Genomic DNA, 18,852 nt, shown 5'->3' with positions numbered 1-18,852 from the left:
TAGTCTGAATTTGGCAGGGATGTAAAGATTTGCACAGAATGAATATGCTAATTCTCATTTTACTTACTCGTAGAAAGTTGTCCATCCAATTTCCGATGTCTTTGTAGCCAGCAGGCCATTGTTGCCATGGTAAGTCAGAAGCACCAGCTCCTGGCCCTGTGCGGTAAGCGTTTTCAATCCGCCGTTGGTGCTCATGGTGAGCCAGATCACCTGGTTATCAGGTGCGACAATACGTACTGGTGTGCGGTTGGGATCTCTACGGATTCTTAGAGTGTTGCCACTGCTGTCTGTAACGGCTGTGATGTCATTCTCTGTGCTGTAGCTGAAAGTGTATTTCAGGTCGCCAGTGAGGAGGCTGGCAGTGTGTTGGTGGGTGCCGTTTCTGTCGAACATATACAGCTCCTGAGAATCAGGAGAAGCCACCTCGTATGTACCTGCGCTGGACGTCAAAGTTGGCCCATTTCGAGATATGGCTCGAATGCGGATGTTGCCCAGGTCTGCCACGTAGAGCGTTCCATCTGGGGCCGCCACTAAAGACGACGGAGCATTGAGCCTAGCGTCTTTGGCGTAGCCATCCCCTGTCTGATAGCAGTCGCAGTTGGCGTCATTCTTACAGTCGCAGTCGGAGGGAGACCCGGCCAAATGAGTTATCTCACCATCCGCAGAAACCTTTCGAATCCTGCTCATCTTTCTCTCGTCTGTCTCTGCTATATAGATGGCCCCATGGTAGGATACAGTAATGGAAATGGCAGATTCTAGGGGGGTTAACTGTGCCCTTTGTCCACCAGCCACGCCACGCTCCAGTCCAGCTAATGGGCAGTGGACGGGTCGACCAGCTGCGATGCTCACTTGACCGTTCTCGGTGATGCGCAGCAAAATGTTGTTGTCGAGGACGTATAGGGAGTTGTCCATGGGGCTAATTGCTAGATCAGTGGGCCACTCCAGAATCACCTGCAATACAGGATTCATTATTAAATATTATTAGTTAAAAAGTTTTTTTTTTCCCACATTATGACCTTTATGAAATGATTTTGACAGTCTCTTTTCAGGTTAATATAAATTGGCAGATGCTAGCATTATCCCAATTTCTGAGCTCATAGAGAATAAAACATCAGATTGTCTAAACCTGAGAAATCAACAAAGAAAATAAAACTAAAATATCCACAATAACGTGAGCCTTAATTAAGCCATGAACAGGTTTTATCCAATGTGTGACGACAGTACAGCTGCCCTTATATAATAAATAACCCTTCGCACCATTCTACATACACACATACATACTACACTTTTGTTGCATTCTGCTAATCTATTAAGCACCTCACAAACATTAATTAATGTAGTTAGAATTAATACTTCACCGATGGAAAACATAGCATTATTAATTACATTTAGCAAAAAAATAGGATATTTTTATTCCAGGTTTGAACCTTTTAGATCATTTCAGTTTGAAATGTGTCAGAGTAAAAAGGTGTTTTTCTATCCGCGCATGAATGACTAGCGTTGCTGTCAAAACCGTAACTGTGATGTTAAACTTTTCCACACAGTATTTAATGATGAAAACATTGCTATGGAGGCTCTGATTGCTTAAACAGCACTGAGCCGATTCTCGAGCCCACGAGGATTACACCATCTCCCCAAAACCATGTCTTTATTGGCTCAAACCAAATGACTCGGTTAATTAGCAATAAATGACAGGCCTTATCCTTCGACTTCATGTTTGCTTATTTCCTTCCTCCTTTGTGTTAACCACCCACACGCACATAGCTTACATTCACTCCTGTTTACATTAAAAATGCTGCCAGAACACCTTTTAATTTGTGTTCTCTCTTATGTCTGCGTTTATGTTATCAAACCCCCTCAATAGGCCACGAGAATATCGGTAAAACTGGCTCAGGGTTATTTAGTTTCTGACTGTCGCAGTCCGATCTACTTTGAAGTGTTTTGTTTGTAGTCTTGTGCACTCGTTTTGTATGCTCATCTGCACTACATCAGAAATCTAATTAAAATGTAAATTGGTTAGTTAAAAAACAAACCACAATTTCAGCCTTGACAGTCAATACACTTTAGAATCCACTTTCTGCAGAAACGGGGTATGGATGCTCTGAATGCATCATTTTTTACATGATAAAAGGATTTTTTTTTTAAACATTTTTAATTCTGCTTCTTATTCAACTTAAGTCACATCCCAACTCCGAAGGAGTTAAATGAGGAGGGACGGTAATATCGGAGCCCAGGAAGGTACATCTTCACTTTTAGAGGAAGTGTGAGGCTGTCACATATTTTGTAGGAATTTATAGTTTTTTATTACCTCAAGCACAGGTAGATGTTAAATGTGCAGCAAAGCAAGTCCAGTGTCATTATCATGTATGGTGCAAGTTTCCTCCGTCCTGCGTATTTCTAGTGGAACATTAAACACTAATTCAGCTCCAGCCACATCAAAACAAGCCCCCAAACTCAGTAATTACTCTTCGCTCCATATCATCTGCCGCGACCTGAAAACTCATCTCCTCAATAAACACATCATGTCTCCTCTTGCTTCTTAAATCACATCTTCCTCCTAGCTCATATTTTCCTCCGGTACTTCAGAGAAATTGTTCTGCTCTTGTCAAGTTCAGAAAAAAACCTCTTAATCCTCACCGAGCTCTTCATAATGTAGGTGTTCTAGGATTTGGGTCTCATTTTACTAATGTCACCGTGTCTCTCTGAATAATATCTGTAAGTTAAATACTATGTTTAACATTTATTTAACGAGGAGATCTTCATCTTGATTAAAATGTTCTCATTTCAAAAGTGCTCTGCTCAGGCTAACACTGTTCCAAACATACGTAACTGGCAATATCATGTTCGAACAAAAAAGAATTGCGAAGCCGTAAATTAAATTTTAACAATAATTTAAGAAATGAAATTGCTAAAACAAACTGAAAAGCTAATTTAAAAGCATCCACAGGGCAACCTAAAGCCATCAATATGAATAAGGAGGAATGATCTACCGTAATGCTATCAAACAAGAGATGAATCGGTACTGAAACATTGTTATTCCTATATTCTGCCAAACAGCAGCCAGAAGGAAGAGTTGCTGCAGCAATAATTCACATTCCCAGAAAGAGACCAGTTTTTTTGCCATATTAAATTAAAATGAAGAAGCTTCCAAAGAGAGGAAGCAGCATCATGCATAAAAAGGATCTTTACCCTGTTCACTTGAAAACCAGTTGCCCCAAAAGATCGAAAACACGCAGTTATATAACACTGCATGTCAATGATGAGTCACGGGTGAGCCAAATGGAAGAGGGTTGGAGGAGGGGGGGTACTTAGGGTGGTGCTGTGAGGTGACCTGTGTGAGCATACATGCGAATTTAACAACCGCCACGGCATTTCTGCATGTAGATCACCTGATTGATATCCATGCTGTTGTCACACGTTAGGGGTCGAGCAGATGTCAGGTCGTTGGAACCCAGGAAAGTAGAGATGATGCCGTTTTGGTCCACCTTTCTGATCGTGGTGCCGTCGACAAAGTAAATCAGGCCATTCTTGTCCACAGCGATGCCTTTTGACATCATGCAAGGTGGGGGGGAAAGAAATGTGCAAAGAATGAACAAAGAAAAAAAATGTTGTGATGACAAGAAAACATGGTAGAGATGAGGCATCTCTGCTTGCATGACTCAGTAGACAGAACACAGTGGATACATGTGTCAAGCTTGCCTTCCCATTATTCAGGTCACTGCAAAAAGCACAGCTGTCAATAATTCATGCGCTGCTTTTCTGGTTTTAAATTATTTGCAAGGCAGAAGTGGGAAAGGCTGTATTCATACAGTATACAGTATATGCACTCGCTGCATGTTGTTGCCCCCTTACGCACCTCAGGACAGGGTGTCGATGACTAGTGAGTTTGGAAGGTTTTTCTAATCTGCAGTCATCATCAATCAGCCCGCCATTTGAGAAAAGAATGAGAAAGGGTGTGGAAATGAAAGCTTCAGCCAATTTTAGACGCGAGAGAGGTGAAAGAAAGGCGGTTGCCACGGTGACAAATATGGACTAAATTGTCTCAGTGATTGAGTGTCAGCTCAGAGTTGTAAGTTACGGGCCAACTAGTGTGGAGTCGTAATAACCATTTGTTCCAAACAGGGAAAATACATTACAGGACCACACCAGTCCACTGGAACCCAGATTGCTCTGTCTCCCCTGTGCCGTTGAGAGACCAGCCCCTATGGGAATTCAATCATGCCTCACATGCAAGGAGACTGCTTTCATTGTCCACATTGGCTTTAACACCCCTGTGTTGTTGGCTTTAATTCAGAAGGCTGATCCCAGCTGATCTCAGGAACATGGATGTTCGGTGGGAGATGGTCCCTGAAGGATTTAAAATGTTTTGACTAACCTTTAAACTTAGATCCAACCTCCAGAGTATAATTTCTTTTTCACTTTAAGTTTTTAACACCTCTATGGAAGGAGAGTGGTTTTGTTTGACCTATAGTGAGGACTTCCCAAAGATTGCTGTCTGTTAAAACATTGACGAGCAGAGGGAGCACACAGCGAATCCTTGGGAGCCGGCTATCTGACAGTCTGAGAATCTCAGACTGATGGAAAGTGTCACATTTGAGCAAAGTTCACCAAATGTCTGAAAGAAGGGAAGAAAAAAAAAGCCATCTGCTGTTTATTCTCTGGTCTCGGCTTCCACCCACTCCATCATTACAGTCGCCCCCTCATATTTCTTTCACTCAAGCCTATATGACCCAGCTGAAGCTGTGTTACCGCGGTTGGCATTCAGAGTGGGCAACAACTAGCACAAAACAATTTCTTAGCCTTTTAATCCAGATGAATACGTGGGAAAATGGTCAAGTACAAAGTGCGACAATCGATTGTGCATAACAGGTGTTAACTTGTGCTGAGTTGTGTCTCAAAGGCTTTAATAATTTTGCTATAGCTGTTAGAATAAAAAGCCTCATGCAATGGTTCTCCACTTAAAAAGATATTCAAAAGCATAATAGTTTTTATAAACTACATTGTACATGCATCTACTTCAAATCACAAATAACAAGTGGAATTGACCCATTAAAATCAGTCAGACCAGAATTGGCACACATCCCAACGGCACACATAAATTTTAATTTAGCAGTTGCCATTCCTGAATGAAAAACCCATCAGCGTAACCCCCCCCCGCCCACACTTAATTTCAGCATGTCTCGACTCGTTTTAAACCATACCTTTAGGTCCAGTGAGAGACGCCTCTGGAGCTTTTCCTCCGTCGCCACAGTGGTTCTCATCAAAGGGCAGACAGTGCTCCCCGGTTCCCACCACCACCTCCGTGTTCGACTGCAGATCCTTCGTCCCGGTTAAGCTTTTTGGTCGGTAGATCCTCCGGGAGTTTGTGTCCGACACGTACAGCTGGCCAGTTACCGGATCGGTAGCCAAATAATACCGGTGTGCTGGGTTGTTACTGGATTCAAAAAAGCATTTCAGTTACACATCATATACGGTTTGCCCTCAGTTTTTGCACTTTAAATCTTAAGTTCCATTTACAATGTAGCCACATACTCTTTAAATGGTGTTAATTCAGCCTTCAATTGTGATCTAACGTAATAATCTCTGAAATACCTGTGGACTATAAACCTCTACTGTGTGCTGATTAAATTTTGCCTGATTTTCCCTCTGATTAAAACATCTTGAGTCAAAACTATTATCGAGAGTTGATTACATTATCGCTCCCCAGAGGTGATGTTCCCTCAGTATTCTTTTTTTTTTTCTGCAGACAGACGACAATTCGGAAAATATTTTCAGCACATTTAAAATCGAGCGATGATCCTGCATCCTTATAACGTGCAGGACGAAGTAATGACTGATTGAACTGATTGTAATCAGATGACTGATTTATTACAATAAATGGGATTATCGTTTAATCTCAGTGTTCTCTCAAGTCACATTCATGGATGTTGTGTTTTTTTCTGAGAGACACAAACAATAAATAGCTAATTAAGTGCAGCACAGTTGTAGTTTAAAATAAAAAATTAAACCCCTAATGAATACAAAAGTAATAGCAACACTGCCATTCATGTGAATAATGAACTAAAGAAAGAAAGAAATTGTATTAATGCGATGGAAAAATTGTGAAGATTTTACACGCTGGAAAAAAGAAAGGATAAAGCTTTTGTGAACAGATAATGAAAGAAAGTGAGAAGGAGAAAGCTGAAAAGATGGAAGTCAAACATAATTGAACTGGATACCGCTGCAGTGAGTTTTCAGTTTACAAAGCCAGATCCAGATCATGCTGCTTTTTTTTTTTCCTCGCCTGTGGAGAAAAGCCTTTGGAAACGACTGTCTTACATCAACAAAATGCAGCATCTGTTGCTATTGAATTTATTCCGCTTATTTGCACTCTCTGTCTCATAAAGAATCCAATCCTGTCAGAGAGCAAATGTGTCAAGCATTAAGACATGTTTTACAACATATCATTGGAGGATATTTACATTTAAAGAAATTGAATTTTCTAATAAAAACAGATTTTATATTGATGGAGAATTAATAAAAGATGCTTGAGTGCCATTAGAGACTAAAAACAGAGGAAGTTAACGTGAAAAATATCTGGCTTTACTGTGAGGTCATAAACAAGACTTTTTCTGGTTGTACTCCATTTTAATGGTATGCCAGTCAATACTAGTTGGCTTTAGAAGTGGGATAATGTGACTGCAAAATGAATGTGGCAATGAAATATCTTTGTAAAATGATGAAGATGGAGTCATAAAACCTGACAGCCATTATGAGTCAAAGTAAATGCCTAAAATAGGTTGCTGCTATTGAGTGCCAATGAAGAATCCACTAACACGTACGTTAGTAACCCTTTCTTTTACAGTCAGCCTTCAGAGGCTGGACGCAATAAATGACAGAACACCTGTTTGATATTATGGGTTCCAATTTAACAAGCCTGCAACAACTATTCATTTGTGGAGCTTCTGGTATTATGGGGATTTTAAAAACAAGAAGATATATTATCAGTCTTGTATCTAATGTTTTGTCCACCTCAAAATATCACGTCCCATAAAACTGATAGATCAGCACCAGACCAGGGGTCTCACATTAAAAAAAAGAAATTGCAGTGTGTGAGTGTATGTGTGCACACAAGCTGAAAATGGTCCGCACCAAAAAAAAAAAAAATCAGATCTATAAAACTGTGTGCACGAACAACAGCTGGCAATGTTCCCTTCTAAATCAGAGTTTATCTGGAAATGTGCAGACGTGGATCATAGTCATACCCGTTCCTCCACTAAACCGAAATCTATCATGAACAACTAATGCGTCTGATGTGAGTTAGTGCATAGAATCTATGACTGTGTGCCAGGGCTGATTTCTCTGATTTTAATTTTCTGATTTCACACAATCAATACGTAAAAGTTGGAGAAGTTATCTTCACAAACTATCTTGGAAACTCAAACCACACTTAGTGACATAGTTACTTACAGTATTAGCTTTTGTTCTGCAGTTTTTGCTAATTGCTAATTCCATCTGCGATAATGATTGCGTTTATTATGATGGAGACAGTTAGTTGCCATAGAGACCAGCCCTCTCCTCTGTGGTCTGGCGGTGAGGAATGGGATGAGACGGTGCTGATGAAATATTCAGTAGACTTCAGGATTTAATTTGGCTTACATCTTCACAAATTGAAACGTGCTCACGGAATGGTTACGGCTCACTACAAGCGCAAATACATGGTTTGAATGTTTACGATAACGTGGATATAATAATATAATCAACACTTAATATTAGATGAAATTAAATGTTTGAGGCATCATTATACAATCTGCTTTCAATTTGCGCCCCGCTTACTGCATCACCAGTTCCCCCCTGTCGCAAAATTGTCACTCGTGATTCAGAGCTCTCGTACAGGTGTGCACATTTTGCCGTCAAGTTTATTTTTATAGATCTTTCGTATGGTAGAGGTGGAATGAGCCCGTGTCGGGCTTTGTTATATGCATATACGCAATCATTATAAATGAGACCCCAGATATGGTGTGATCAGGTGGTGACTATAGCTTTTTCATGTCTTGTGCATCCCCAATTACATCTGAGCAGCTCTATCATACCTGTCCCAAGTTGTGGCCCAGGTGCTAGCAGGCGCTCATCCTCTCCTGATCACAATTCTCTGGTTGCTGCAAGGCAATCAGAAGCCTGCAAATGATCCAGAATCCAGCAGGACTCGTGATATCATCCGGCTCAAGCTTTCACATCTCTCCCTAGGTGGACACTCCGGTTCACAGTTGGCTTGTTGCGAGCCTATCTAGCCATTATTTGAATACAGCCGCACAGTTAATCTCTGGGTATCATGTGTAGGAAGTCTAAGAAACAAACTTAACACAGGCCTAAAGAAAGCTGATCAGTAAAGTCAACTCTTTCTGGGAGGCAAGTGTGAAAAAAAACTCAACATTATGCAAGTTGTCATATACAAAAATTAAAGACATGAGAACGTCCACAAGCAACTTCAAACAGCTCCTGCGTTATTTCATCTACGTGCAGCATCAAAAGAACATCTCAACTTCGACAACGCTCTTTTTTTAGAGACACGCACAAAGCAAGTTTACCGAGCTTTGTTCTGTATGTATGGATTGACAGAGATCTGAACATTTGAGCTCATCTATTCTAGATCATAAGAGCCGCGCAGACCTGAAGGGGAAAATCAAGACAACAAATGTTATCGTGCTGACTCACACCATATCACCTGGAAAAGCCTTATTTATCTTTCCTGGTGATCATGAAGGCCCAACAAGAAAATACTCAGATATAGGCATCGATCAAAAAACAGCACTGCATCTGCTCCGAGCAGCTGGAATTAGATGGGAGATGATGCATCTCGCGGTAAAACAATGGGGAATGAAAACGGCCGCGTCTTCCAAGCAGACGACTCCAGATCATCTAATTTTAAATTCATCCAAAAAGTCACGCAGCCGTATCGCATAAACCTGCAGTCATGCAAGATCCAAAGCCATCGTGACAACGGTCGTAACAAAGTTACCTCAGTTTAATCTGTCTAACACCTCTGGTGCTGGCGGTCCAGTTAATCACTGAGACAACCTAATTGCCACCAATGTGCAACGTGCAACTCCGGTTGATCTGAGGCCGTTGCTTTAATCATGAATACAAAGCAGCTGTGTAAGCCCTGGAGGATAAGAGCATCTGCCAAACACCATCACTATAAATGTAATTATAAGCTTCACAATGGGACTGTTTATTGCGGTGCTATTAGGTTGGATTGCATTGTACTAGGTGCACCCTGTAGGTTTCGAGCATATATGTTTGCATGACTTCTTTTAAATATTTACAACTGCTTAGAAATAATACACAGAATGGCTAAAGTGTTGCAGACATGTTGCAGGAATCCAGACAGACTGTTGTTTAGGTGTAATCAAGCTACAGTTGTTCTAATTACACATTATAATCACTGGTGCTAAAGGCGATTGTAAAAGATAGAGTTATTCATAAATTTATAAAGAGGATAATACAGATGGTGATACACAGGGAATATGAAAGAAACATGCACTCCCAATATCCACCTACCTGTGTCTAAAGTCTTTATTTCTACGGCAGGGTGTAGATCAAGCGGGAAAAAGAACAGGAAAGAATTAAGACAGGAAATTTGTACAGGATACTTTTACCTCTCATGTTCATGCAGTTTTTAGACAATTTCCCTTTTGTGGCTATTACTTACACCGAAGCCTTCTTATTCCTCATCAAAGTGCCAACAAGGACTCAGAACTTGGACAAAATTTCATGGATATTTTCCCTTGCAGTATCAAGAGAGTAAATTATGAACTGAGAATGCCAAAATATCCCCTTGAAGAATCCACACAGACACTGGTGAAAATCACAGGTAATGAAAATCCATTTGGACAAAAGAGAAGGAGTGTCTCGCAAGTGTCACATCCCACCGAGAGGAAAATATGCACTTCTGTCTCGGTAAACGTCCGGTGCTACGCCACCATTATTTTTCCTCAATTTCACCACTTATACTGAAATATTGATTCTGTCACTTGTTGTAGTGGCAACTGAAGCCAGACTCTAAATGTAGATTTTACACTAGCAGCAGCTGAGAGAGATTTAGGGAATCCCATATGAGGCATCTGCGCTCTTGCTGAACCCTAGAAAAAAAACGGAAACCAGTTTGGTCTTTAAACGTTTGGAAGAAACTAACACTGAATAATTAAGCAAGTACTTTGCATCGTAGAAACCCCCCCCCCAACAACCCTTATTCTACTGTATACTGGTTTAAAAGTTCTCTGAAAATACTATCTAATGAAAACTGTCTCCTGTGCCTGCTGCATCAGACTAAATTTAATTAGGCTAATACATGTTTTCCAAGTCGTGTTTTATGTTCTGTTCCTTATAAACAGAGTAAAATAGTTGCTCTGAGACATGAAGCATTTCTTCAAACATTATTCATATGGCTTGCTGAGCATGCATGCACATTCGCAGCACCAATCCCGACTATAAGATGCCCCCCCAACCCTCATGAACTGATTGCTGCATGGGTTCATCGGAAGGTTTCCGTGGTAGAGAGGAATGTTTTCCACATACGTCCTTTCTTCAAGTTTTTGGCCAGCGGTGATGGTAGTTTACAAAGTGTGGTGACTTGCATCCTTTTCCACACAGCTTTCATGTCTTTGTCATGTTTGAAGAATGATGGCCCAACGTACATTAAATCAACATCTGCCACCCCGAAATAAGCCAATTGGCCATATCGGAGTCACTGCTGAGAGAAGCCAATTTGGCATGAGGGGGTAAATCATCCCAATTACATGCTGAAGACAGGATGCATTTCCTAATTATGAAGATGGATTGGAAAAAGATTTTAAAAACTCCCCGGGTAGGGGAGAGACACGTGCCTATCTGTCCACCACGCCATTATAGCCCCCCCCCCCCCCCCCCTTCGACAAGAAGGACCAGACGTGGAAATTCAAAAAGACATCCAGAATCTTTAACTGTTTATTTGTAATATTTTAAGATTTTCAGGCAGAGAAACTATATTTCAAGCTGAACTTCAGCTGGAATAAATGCTACGGCAAATGTGACTTCATACAAATTCAAAACTTAACATTTAAACATTGACATTTCTACCATTTCCTGAAAGATTGGAGGGTTAAGAGTCAACAGATTGGGGAATTATCATCCTCCAACTTACAAAATCCCAAAGACAGGGTCTTACCTGAGCTCCATGATACTTGTCACGTTGCCCGATGGGTAGATGCGTCTGATGTAGTTGAAATCTCCGACATACAAACTGCCATCGATGCCCCACGCCAGAGCCACCGGCGCCAGCAGCTTGTTACCTTGCGCCTGGCCGTTACAGCTGGGGCACGAGATGCTCCTTCGCCGTCCGTTCCCCATGACGGTGGAGATCACAGGGGGCTGGAGGGAAATGAACTGGTTCTCCCCGCAGCCCTTGTAAAGGATGCCTGAGAAACAATGCGAGCCTTTATTTACCCATGTGAAATCATAAATGTGATTAAAGAGAGATGAATGTAGGAAACAGGTAAACATCAGGAATCTATTTTCTCTCCGGACATAGGCAACTAGACATGATTACAGCACAAGTTAAGACTTATAAATGTGTGGTTTAACAATTTAATACATCACTGAATGCCTGAATGCCTCCAGCTGGGTGATATGTGTGAGGGGTTTGTTTCTCAGCTTCTTAAGGCTCATTAATACCAGTACTTATCCTGCCATGGCAGGTACTCCTAGCTGCCGTGTTGATATAGAGGTCCATCGATGCCTCTGCAACAAAATTCTTTCTGCTCGGGGTTATCCTAATACGAAAATAACTCAAAAAGTAACACTACGATTTTGTTATCTCTAACAGCATCCAAATATGTCTTGGGTCATTCACAAGAAAACGCTCATTGTCATATAAATAACATATGTGGCTACTGCCAGTGCTCGCAACCGACTACTGGAAAAGTTTGAATGCTTCTTACAAATCTTGTACAACAATCTACCTTATAGCTCTTGCAATATACTGTATATGCATAGCCCTGAGGAGGACTCTGGTCTTGTGCAATGAGGGCACAAGCAGAGTACACGCCGGAAGGTAATAAGTTAAGAGGCAGGTAGGGTGTCAAATTATTCCATTCAGGCCAAATAAGAGATTGCATGGGTTTATTGCAGTTTTGTAACAGCCATGGATTTATTTTTTTAGTATTTGTCTGCAAAGTGTAGTACATCTTTGCCCATATACTGGGGTGTGAGAGATCTCATGTTTTTCATAAATGCTAAAGAAACTGTAGTTTGAATGAGTTGTCTTTGCATTGTGAATGAAGAATCTGGTTCCCAGGTTTGTTGCAATAACTGAAGTACACAGGCAGCCAGATAACCATTGATCCAGCTGTTCTATCACATCACTCCATTCCTTTCCATAGCAGTAGAACTGCTTCAGTGGCTTCTTAAGAACCCTTCCGCAAAGCTGGAGTTAATTCTTTTGTGAAATAATGATGTTGTTTTTTAAAAATTTGACAGGGAGCCACTTTTCCAGAGAGGCGGTAACCATAAATACAGTGCATTGTGCCTTCCCCTAATTACTGCTCACAGAGTTGGAGGCAAAATTATTTAAAACCCCTTGTATATTGGGATTATTAACAAAATATACATTTGTCAGCTGTTTTTATAAAGAAAGTTAAAAAAGACCATTTTAAATAGCTCCAAAACAACAGATGTTATTTTTTTCTTCCCCAACATATGATGCAAAATGCTAATTTTTCTGATAAATGCAGTCCTAAAATTAGTCACCACTTTAATGAAAAATATCTCTTGGACTTTTGTAGATCACACTTTTGCTGCAATTACTGAATCAGGATTTCTGTCTGAAAAAATACATTCAGCTTTAGAGTTCTCAACATCAGAAGAGTATATTACACCTAAGGATAGTTTAAAACACCATAAAGATCCTTTCAGACCCCTCGGGACCTTCAGGATGGGCTTTTTACTCATTGTTTCCTGAACCAGAACCAAGCAGGTTGAAGCAGGATTTAGTCTCCATGCTCCTCCACCGTGGAACAAACTCAGATCTCAAACTGTCAGCTCATCTAAATCAGGCCCAAAAAAAGGAAAAATTTACTGCAGCATTCCTGGAAATTAAGTTTCCTTCTCACCTGTCTTAATTTGTCCCACTTAATTTAATATCTACTTATTTGCTTCTTCACATTTTGGTTTTATAGTCTTTCATTTGCATTTCACTATATTTTAAAGTGTTGTTTTTAACGGTTTGTCATGCTCTTAATGTTTTATTTGTTTTTAATGCTCTTAATGCCTTATTCTTAATTCATTCTATGCCTCTGTAAATCACTTCAAATTGCCTTGTGCCTGAATGGTGCCGTATAAATAAAACCTGCATTGCTTCGCTCACCTGCTGCAAACCACCAGCTTCTGGCGGCTTTTCCTGTGGAATCTTAGCCCGTTCCTCAGGGCACAGGCCTCCAAGTTCTGAGTTCATGAGCTGTAAAGTATCTCCATCAAATCCCAACAGATTTCTTTATGGGATTTATGGCAGGTGACTGGGGCGACCACTATGACCTGGTGGACTTTGAGGTACGCTCAGGATCATTATCTTTATGGAATGTCCCGGGCTTTAATTCCTCGGGCATTTTCTTTGAGGATTTCCTGATACTCGGAATCCGTCATACCTTCTATTAGCTGCAGGTTTCTAATGCCCTAAGAAGCCAAACACTGAGCTATGCTTCAGGTATTCTTCCTCCTCCAGAGAAACCACAAATCCACAGGCCAGAAAAGTTATTATCTCCCTTCATCACTTCACAGAACAGCACCCCCCCCAAAAAACCCCCCAAAACTTCTGTCTCTTATTAAGTTTTGTGCAGATTTAGCAAATGAGTGCTTTCATGAGTGATGCTATTCTAGAGGCTGAATTAATTTTGGGACCGCAGCAGTCATTAAAAGCAGCATTTGGTGTTAATATGGAAAAAATAAATATAGTTCAATCGCATTGAACTATTTACACTGTTGTTGTGTGATTTGGTTTTTGAAAAACATCTGATAAACAGTGGATTACAGTGCGGATTGAATAGTTTTTGCTTCCGGCTGCACCTTTTCACCGAAGACTCACCGAATACGGTGAGTCATTACACGTTAATAATTTAACAAGAGTCAGATATACTGTAAGTGTCTTTTTTAGGTGGGGGTGGGGGTGTACTGATGTAGCGGGACGCTCTTCAAAAGGGTGAAAAAACACATCAAAGGGGAGAAGGTTCATACTTGAAGCCCTTAATTATACACATCAAGCAACTTGTTTGAATTCACACAGCCTCCGTCCTAATTAGTGGATCTGTGGCAACGCTGGACGGCCACAGAAACAGCGTTTCTCCCACAGCCTTATCCCAATCTGCAATCGTAGTCCTAGATTGTGTGAGTGAAATCGAGCGTTTGGCCATGTTGCTTGTCCCTCGTCTGATTAGTTCCTTTTATTGATTTAATTGATTGAAGGGCAAATTCAAATTGAATGCACGGTCCGGCGAGACTCCCGACAGGACGATCTGACCAATTCGTCTTTTTGTATCCAAGAGAATTATACATGAGCCGTCTAACAAAGACAAATAGCTTCTGGGGATGGGGTTTCTGCGTGACGCCATCAAAACGTTTGTGACCTTGGGACTTTTAATTGAACTGTGATCCATGCGTCCGCTCACCGGATGAAACACGGGCGTGATGAAAAACTCCAGGCCCAAAAGGTTGACGCCGCATCAAGAAACATACAAATGACAAATACGTTTTGTGATCTGACTGGAATTTTAATGCCCGTTTTTTGTAATAGCTCCTTAACTTTTCTCGGAAAAGACAAAAAAAAAACCGTTGGTGGCAGGGAGCCTAATGTGGTGTGTAGGACATGAATCTGTTGCAGCAGCTGAACGGTTTGGCCGAGGTTCATCTAAATCGTAGAAAAAAAAGATAAACATTTTGTGTCGAGGTCATTCTGGCTCGCTGCTGTGATCCACTTTATATATATTCCCACCATAATTTAGTGGACGCACAACTCTTACCCTTGCAAAGATATTAAATACATTAATGACTCATTAACTACAGTCATCACCATGTTCTCTACAGCCAGTCTGGTTTTCATTTTCTCACATAAGCAGCTTCTGCCCCTCGCGTATGATTCAACTTTAAAGTGAGTGAGCAGATTAAGGTTCAGTTTTCTTCCCCTTAAGGACTCTTGGTCATGACACATTACTGCTGATGATTGTTGCAAGGATCAAGCTTGGGACGTCTCAGCTTGAGAGCTGCACTGATGGGAATTTGGTTCCCTGACTATCCAGTACACCCCAGGCAGAAAAAGGGGGACTCTTGCAGATTATGCATTAAAAATGACTTTGGAGTGATTTGATATATATATATATATACTGTATATATGCATGGTTTTCTTTCCCCCTGTTATTATTTTCAGGCAGAGTTTGGGCACATTTGCTTAAATTTCCTTCTTTCTGGGAAATAAGATGCGGAAAATGTTATGTGAAACAAGAGGGAATATAGTTCATACAGCAAGATCTTATTGTTTTGCACCAAGAACACCAAGTTGTATCCTTGCAACAGATTTTGCAGAGGAGATTTCAAGTAGAAATGTGTATATGGCTGTCGAATGGATCGACCATTAGCGAGGGTGTGGAGGCGTGCCAGAGTTTTTGGGTAGAAGTTGGTGGGAGATAAAAAATCCCTCTTTGGCTTAGCATGGTGACAGAAGGCTTTTTGAGAAAGTCTAAGAATATGTTGTTACTCTTCCTCCAAGAGCACTTTACTGTTGCTTCATCTAGCGGGCCCATAATGTGGCTGCCATAACACAGCTTTTAGCAGATTATTAAAACACTCAGGCGCAGAAAGAGTCCGAAAATAAAAAGGAATCTGCCAAATGATGAGGAAAAGATGAGAACAAATCGAAAAGATGTCAGGGAATGTGAGTGTAGATAAATGGGTCTAACTATCATAGAAAATATATAAAGATGCTCTTACAGAAAGGAGAGGAAATGATTGTTGTTCTGTTTTATTCTCCATCGCTGCCTTTCGCCTGATGACTAATCTTTCCACTGTCCTGAACCATTAGGACACCCTTCCATCTCCTCTGAATGTGCAATTCGATTGATTTGCGTTATTGTCATCGGGGAGGATAATCATTTGTCTGATGAAGCCTAATTTCAGTCATATAGGAATAAAAACAAAATCACACCTCCTAAAATGATTAATGGAACAAATACAATCCTCCATACTTGAGAAGAAAAAAAAAAGAAAAAAAAATCTGAAGTGCCCTGAAGCAATGTCACCTTGGTGATACAGAGAGAGCACAGAGAGACTGCTGGGGAGGGAGTTTTAATTGCACGCTGTCCTTCTTTGTTCTCTGCACTGTGTCATTCTCCAAGATGCCACCCAGGCTCCCGACGATCTGCCATGATAGAGGCTAAAAGTGGCGAGGAAAAACTCTCAGGGATTCAAATGCATCGTGTGCTTGACATGTACAGCGAGCACACTCCACGATACCCAGTTGAACCCTGACTGTGTCCAATACGAATCCACGCTGTTGCTCCAGATAGAGACAAGCCTCAGACTTGAGTGGAAAAGCATATCCACTTGTAATGAAGAAAGAAGGGCCAGGAGGACACAACTAAAGCACAGACAGTAGCAATTTGCACTATCTAGCTTGACAGGCTCTGGAGTGGAGGCAGACGGTGAGAACGCCGCTTTTGCTCAGTACTTTTTTTTTGTTGTTGTTGTTGTTTTTATTTATTTATTTATTGCCACAGACGATGAGAGGTAAAGTTCTCAGATGTTCCAAGTAGTGCAAAAAAAAAAAAGAAAAAAGAAGCAGGAGTCACAGCACAGAAGCGATAGCAAATATCTGGAGCTAATCCGCGGTGCAAATGCAGACGGCCGCCGCTCGGCTAACATGTTGGGTGAAGACATTAGTCAGGGTTTACAGCATTAAAGAATCAATACTGGAACAGCAAACAGCGGTATTTGGATTCATCTTCATGCAGACAGACGATATCGAACTGCATTCCATCCCCCCCCAAAAAACCCACATGGACCATAAATCTCAAATGTCAAAAAGTGGTTGGGTGCAAAGCTGAATAATTCAGTTTAGATTGAGAAATTTCGAGGAAATAAAACTCAATATTTTTCTCACAAATTATAAACATGTGAGCACAAAGATAGATAGGACTAGAGATGCTGTACGTCAAAGGCACCAACAATTTAATTTGTTTGTCATTGTCGAGCTAATCGGATTGTGACATTTAACTTTCTTTTTTTTTTTTTTTAGCTATCTGATCGAGTTCCCGTCAGACCGGATGAATAAGCGCCGCAAGTTTGTAAAAACTATTGAGCAATTATTTAATTTTGACAGACTTGAACATCTATTTTTGGCCCGGAGTTGTAATAGGGGCAGGCAATAAAGTGTCAAAAAGTCTTAGAGGAGACTGGAAGCCTATAAGAAAAGCTCAGCACCATCTGGTTGTTGGTTTTTTTTTGTCTGTCATTAGCATTTCCAAGTGGAGCACCAGGTGATTTTTCATTCACAGTAACACTCAATTTTCAAATAAATCAAAACGCGGAGCTTGGCAAAGTCTTATAAAGAATGCAGCATGCATTACCATAATATATGCTGTGCATCTATTGATCACAAATGCTCCTCACAAACTCCGACCTCCAACTGTGATGCAGCCACAGTGCAGGGCTTTGGAAATGGATGTGCTGTACTTTGAGACAGGTGGGATGAAAGGCGATGCACCGGCAGCCGTCGAACTAGAGGGATATATCAGTCTCCTGCACACTTGGCAAACACATTCTGGATGGCTTGACAGATTTGGTGCAGCGCTGCGCCCCTGTGTCTGCTCTTTAATGTTCAACAAATACGCAGGGTTGAACAAAGTCAAAAAGAAAAGATCTGAGATTCAGAAACTTGTTCTACGACACCTTTTTCCGCAAGTATATCCAACAAAAAGCACGGGTTGTGCAATCTACCAGATGTTAGAGCATCGTTACACATGCGCCATTTCCTGTATCGCATGGATGATGATGTTATGGCACGAGCCCACTGGAGTGTTGCAGGTTTGTCAATTGAAAATATGCGTGTAAGATGCTGCAAAATGTTAGAAGCAGTGTGAATGAAGTTATGATTACGCAAACTCTCCTACCTAAAAAACAAGCCTCCTCCGGTTGGCAGACTGACAGAAACACCCTCCGAGGTCCGCTTAAAGTTCGATGGCTCGGGACAAAGCGGCATTGGATGAAGCCAGATTTATAGTTTGTGTCAGGTGGTTGCAGAGGACGTGTAAAGAGGCTCTGCAGCTTCACCAAAGGTCGTGCAAACCTCCTCGTAAATGTAACTACGCTTGTGGAACGAGGATATGACTCGTGGAAACCGCGTGAATTCTGATTGGTCAGCCGGGGCGAAATGTTTTCTATCGTGTGTTGCGGATGCCTGCAGAGATTAAAGAGGATACATGCGTCGATTCACGCTCAACATGAGCACCATGCATGCATTTAAAAGCTATTGATTTTAATACACAATTATTCACACACACACAGGCACACATACTAATAGTGTGCTGTTAAACCAGTGAAGATAATTAACCTCTGCAACCCGCTGATGTGGCCTTATAAACTTTAATTAATCCATACATTAGGGTGAAACGTAAACGACTATATAATAATGAGGCTCGGTCACGCAGGAGCTTTTTACGCTTAATAGAAGTCAAATGCAAGAAAACACAATTACGACTACAGATGCAAAAACTTGCTTAAAATCATATTTGTTCATTTTTGTGTTGCATTTGTCTTTTTCCCCGCACAAGCAAAGGGGAGCAAATGAAAAAGAGT

At 41.0% G+C, this 18,852-nt stretch overlaps 1 protein-coding gene across 2 annotated transcripts in view; it reads right to left on the bottom strand.

Moving 5' to 3' along the window:
* Positions 1–18,852, bottom strand: part of si:dkey-237h12.3 (teneurin-3) — a 132,478-nt gene that overhangs the window by 9,452 nt on the left and 104,174 nt on the right. For both annotated transcript variants that reach the window (XM_068325079.1, XM_068325078.1), the window contains exons 19-23: positions 11,186–11,435; positions 9,541–9,561; positions 5,202–5,434; positions 3,390–3,544; positions 68–951 (exon numbers count right to left, since the gene is read on the bottom strand). In XM_068325079.1, the coding sequence (XP_068181180.1) occupies positions 68–951; positions 3,390–3,544; positions 5,202–5,434; positions 9,541–9,561; positions 11,186–11,435 (1,543 nt within the window). The remainder of the gene's footprint in view (positions 1–67; positions 952–3,389; positions 3,545–5,201; positions 5,435–9,540; positions 9,562–11,185; positions 11,436–18,852) is intronic.

Source organism: Antennarius striatus, chromosome 10 (assembly GCF_040054535.1).
Source record: "Antennarius striatus isolate MH-2024 chromosome 10, ASM4005453v1, whole genome shotgun sequence".
NCBI classification, from domain to species: Eukaryota; Metazoa; Chordata; class Actinopteri; order Lophiiformes; family Antennariidae; genus Antennarius; species Antennarius striatus.
This window is presented reverse-complemented; position numbering and strand designations above follow the sequence as displayed.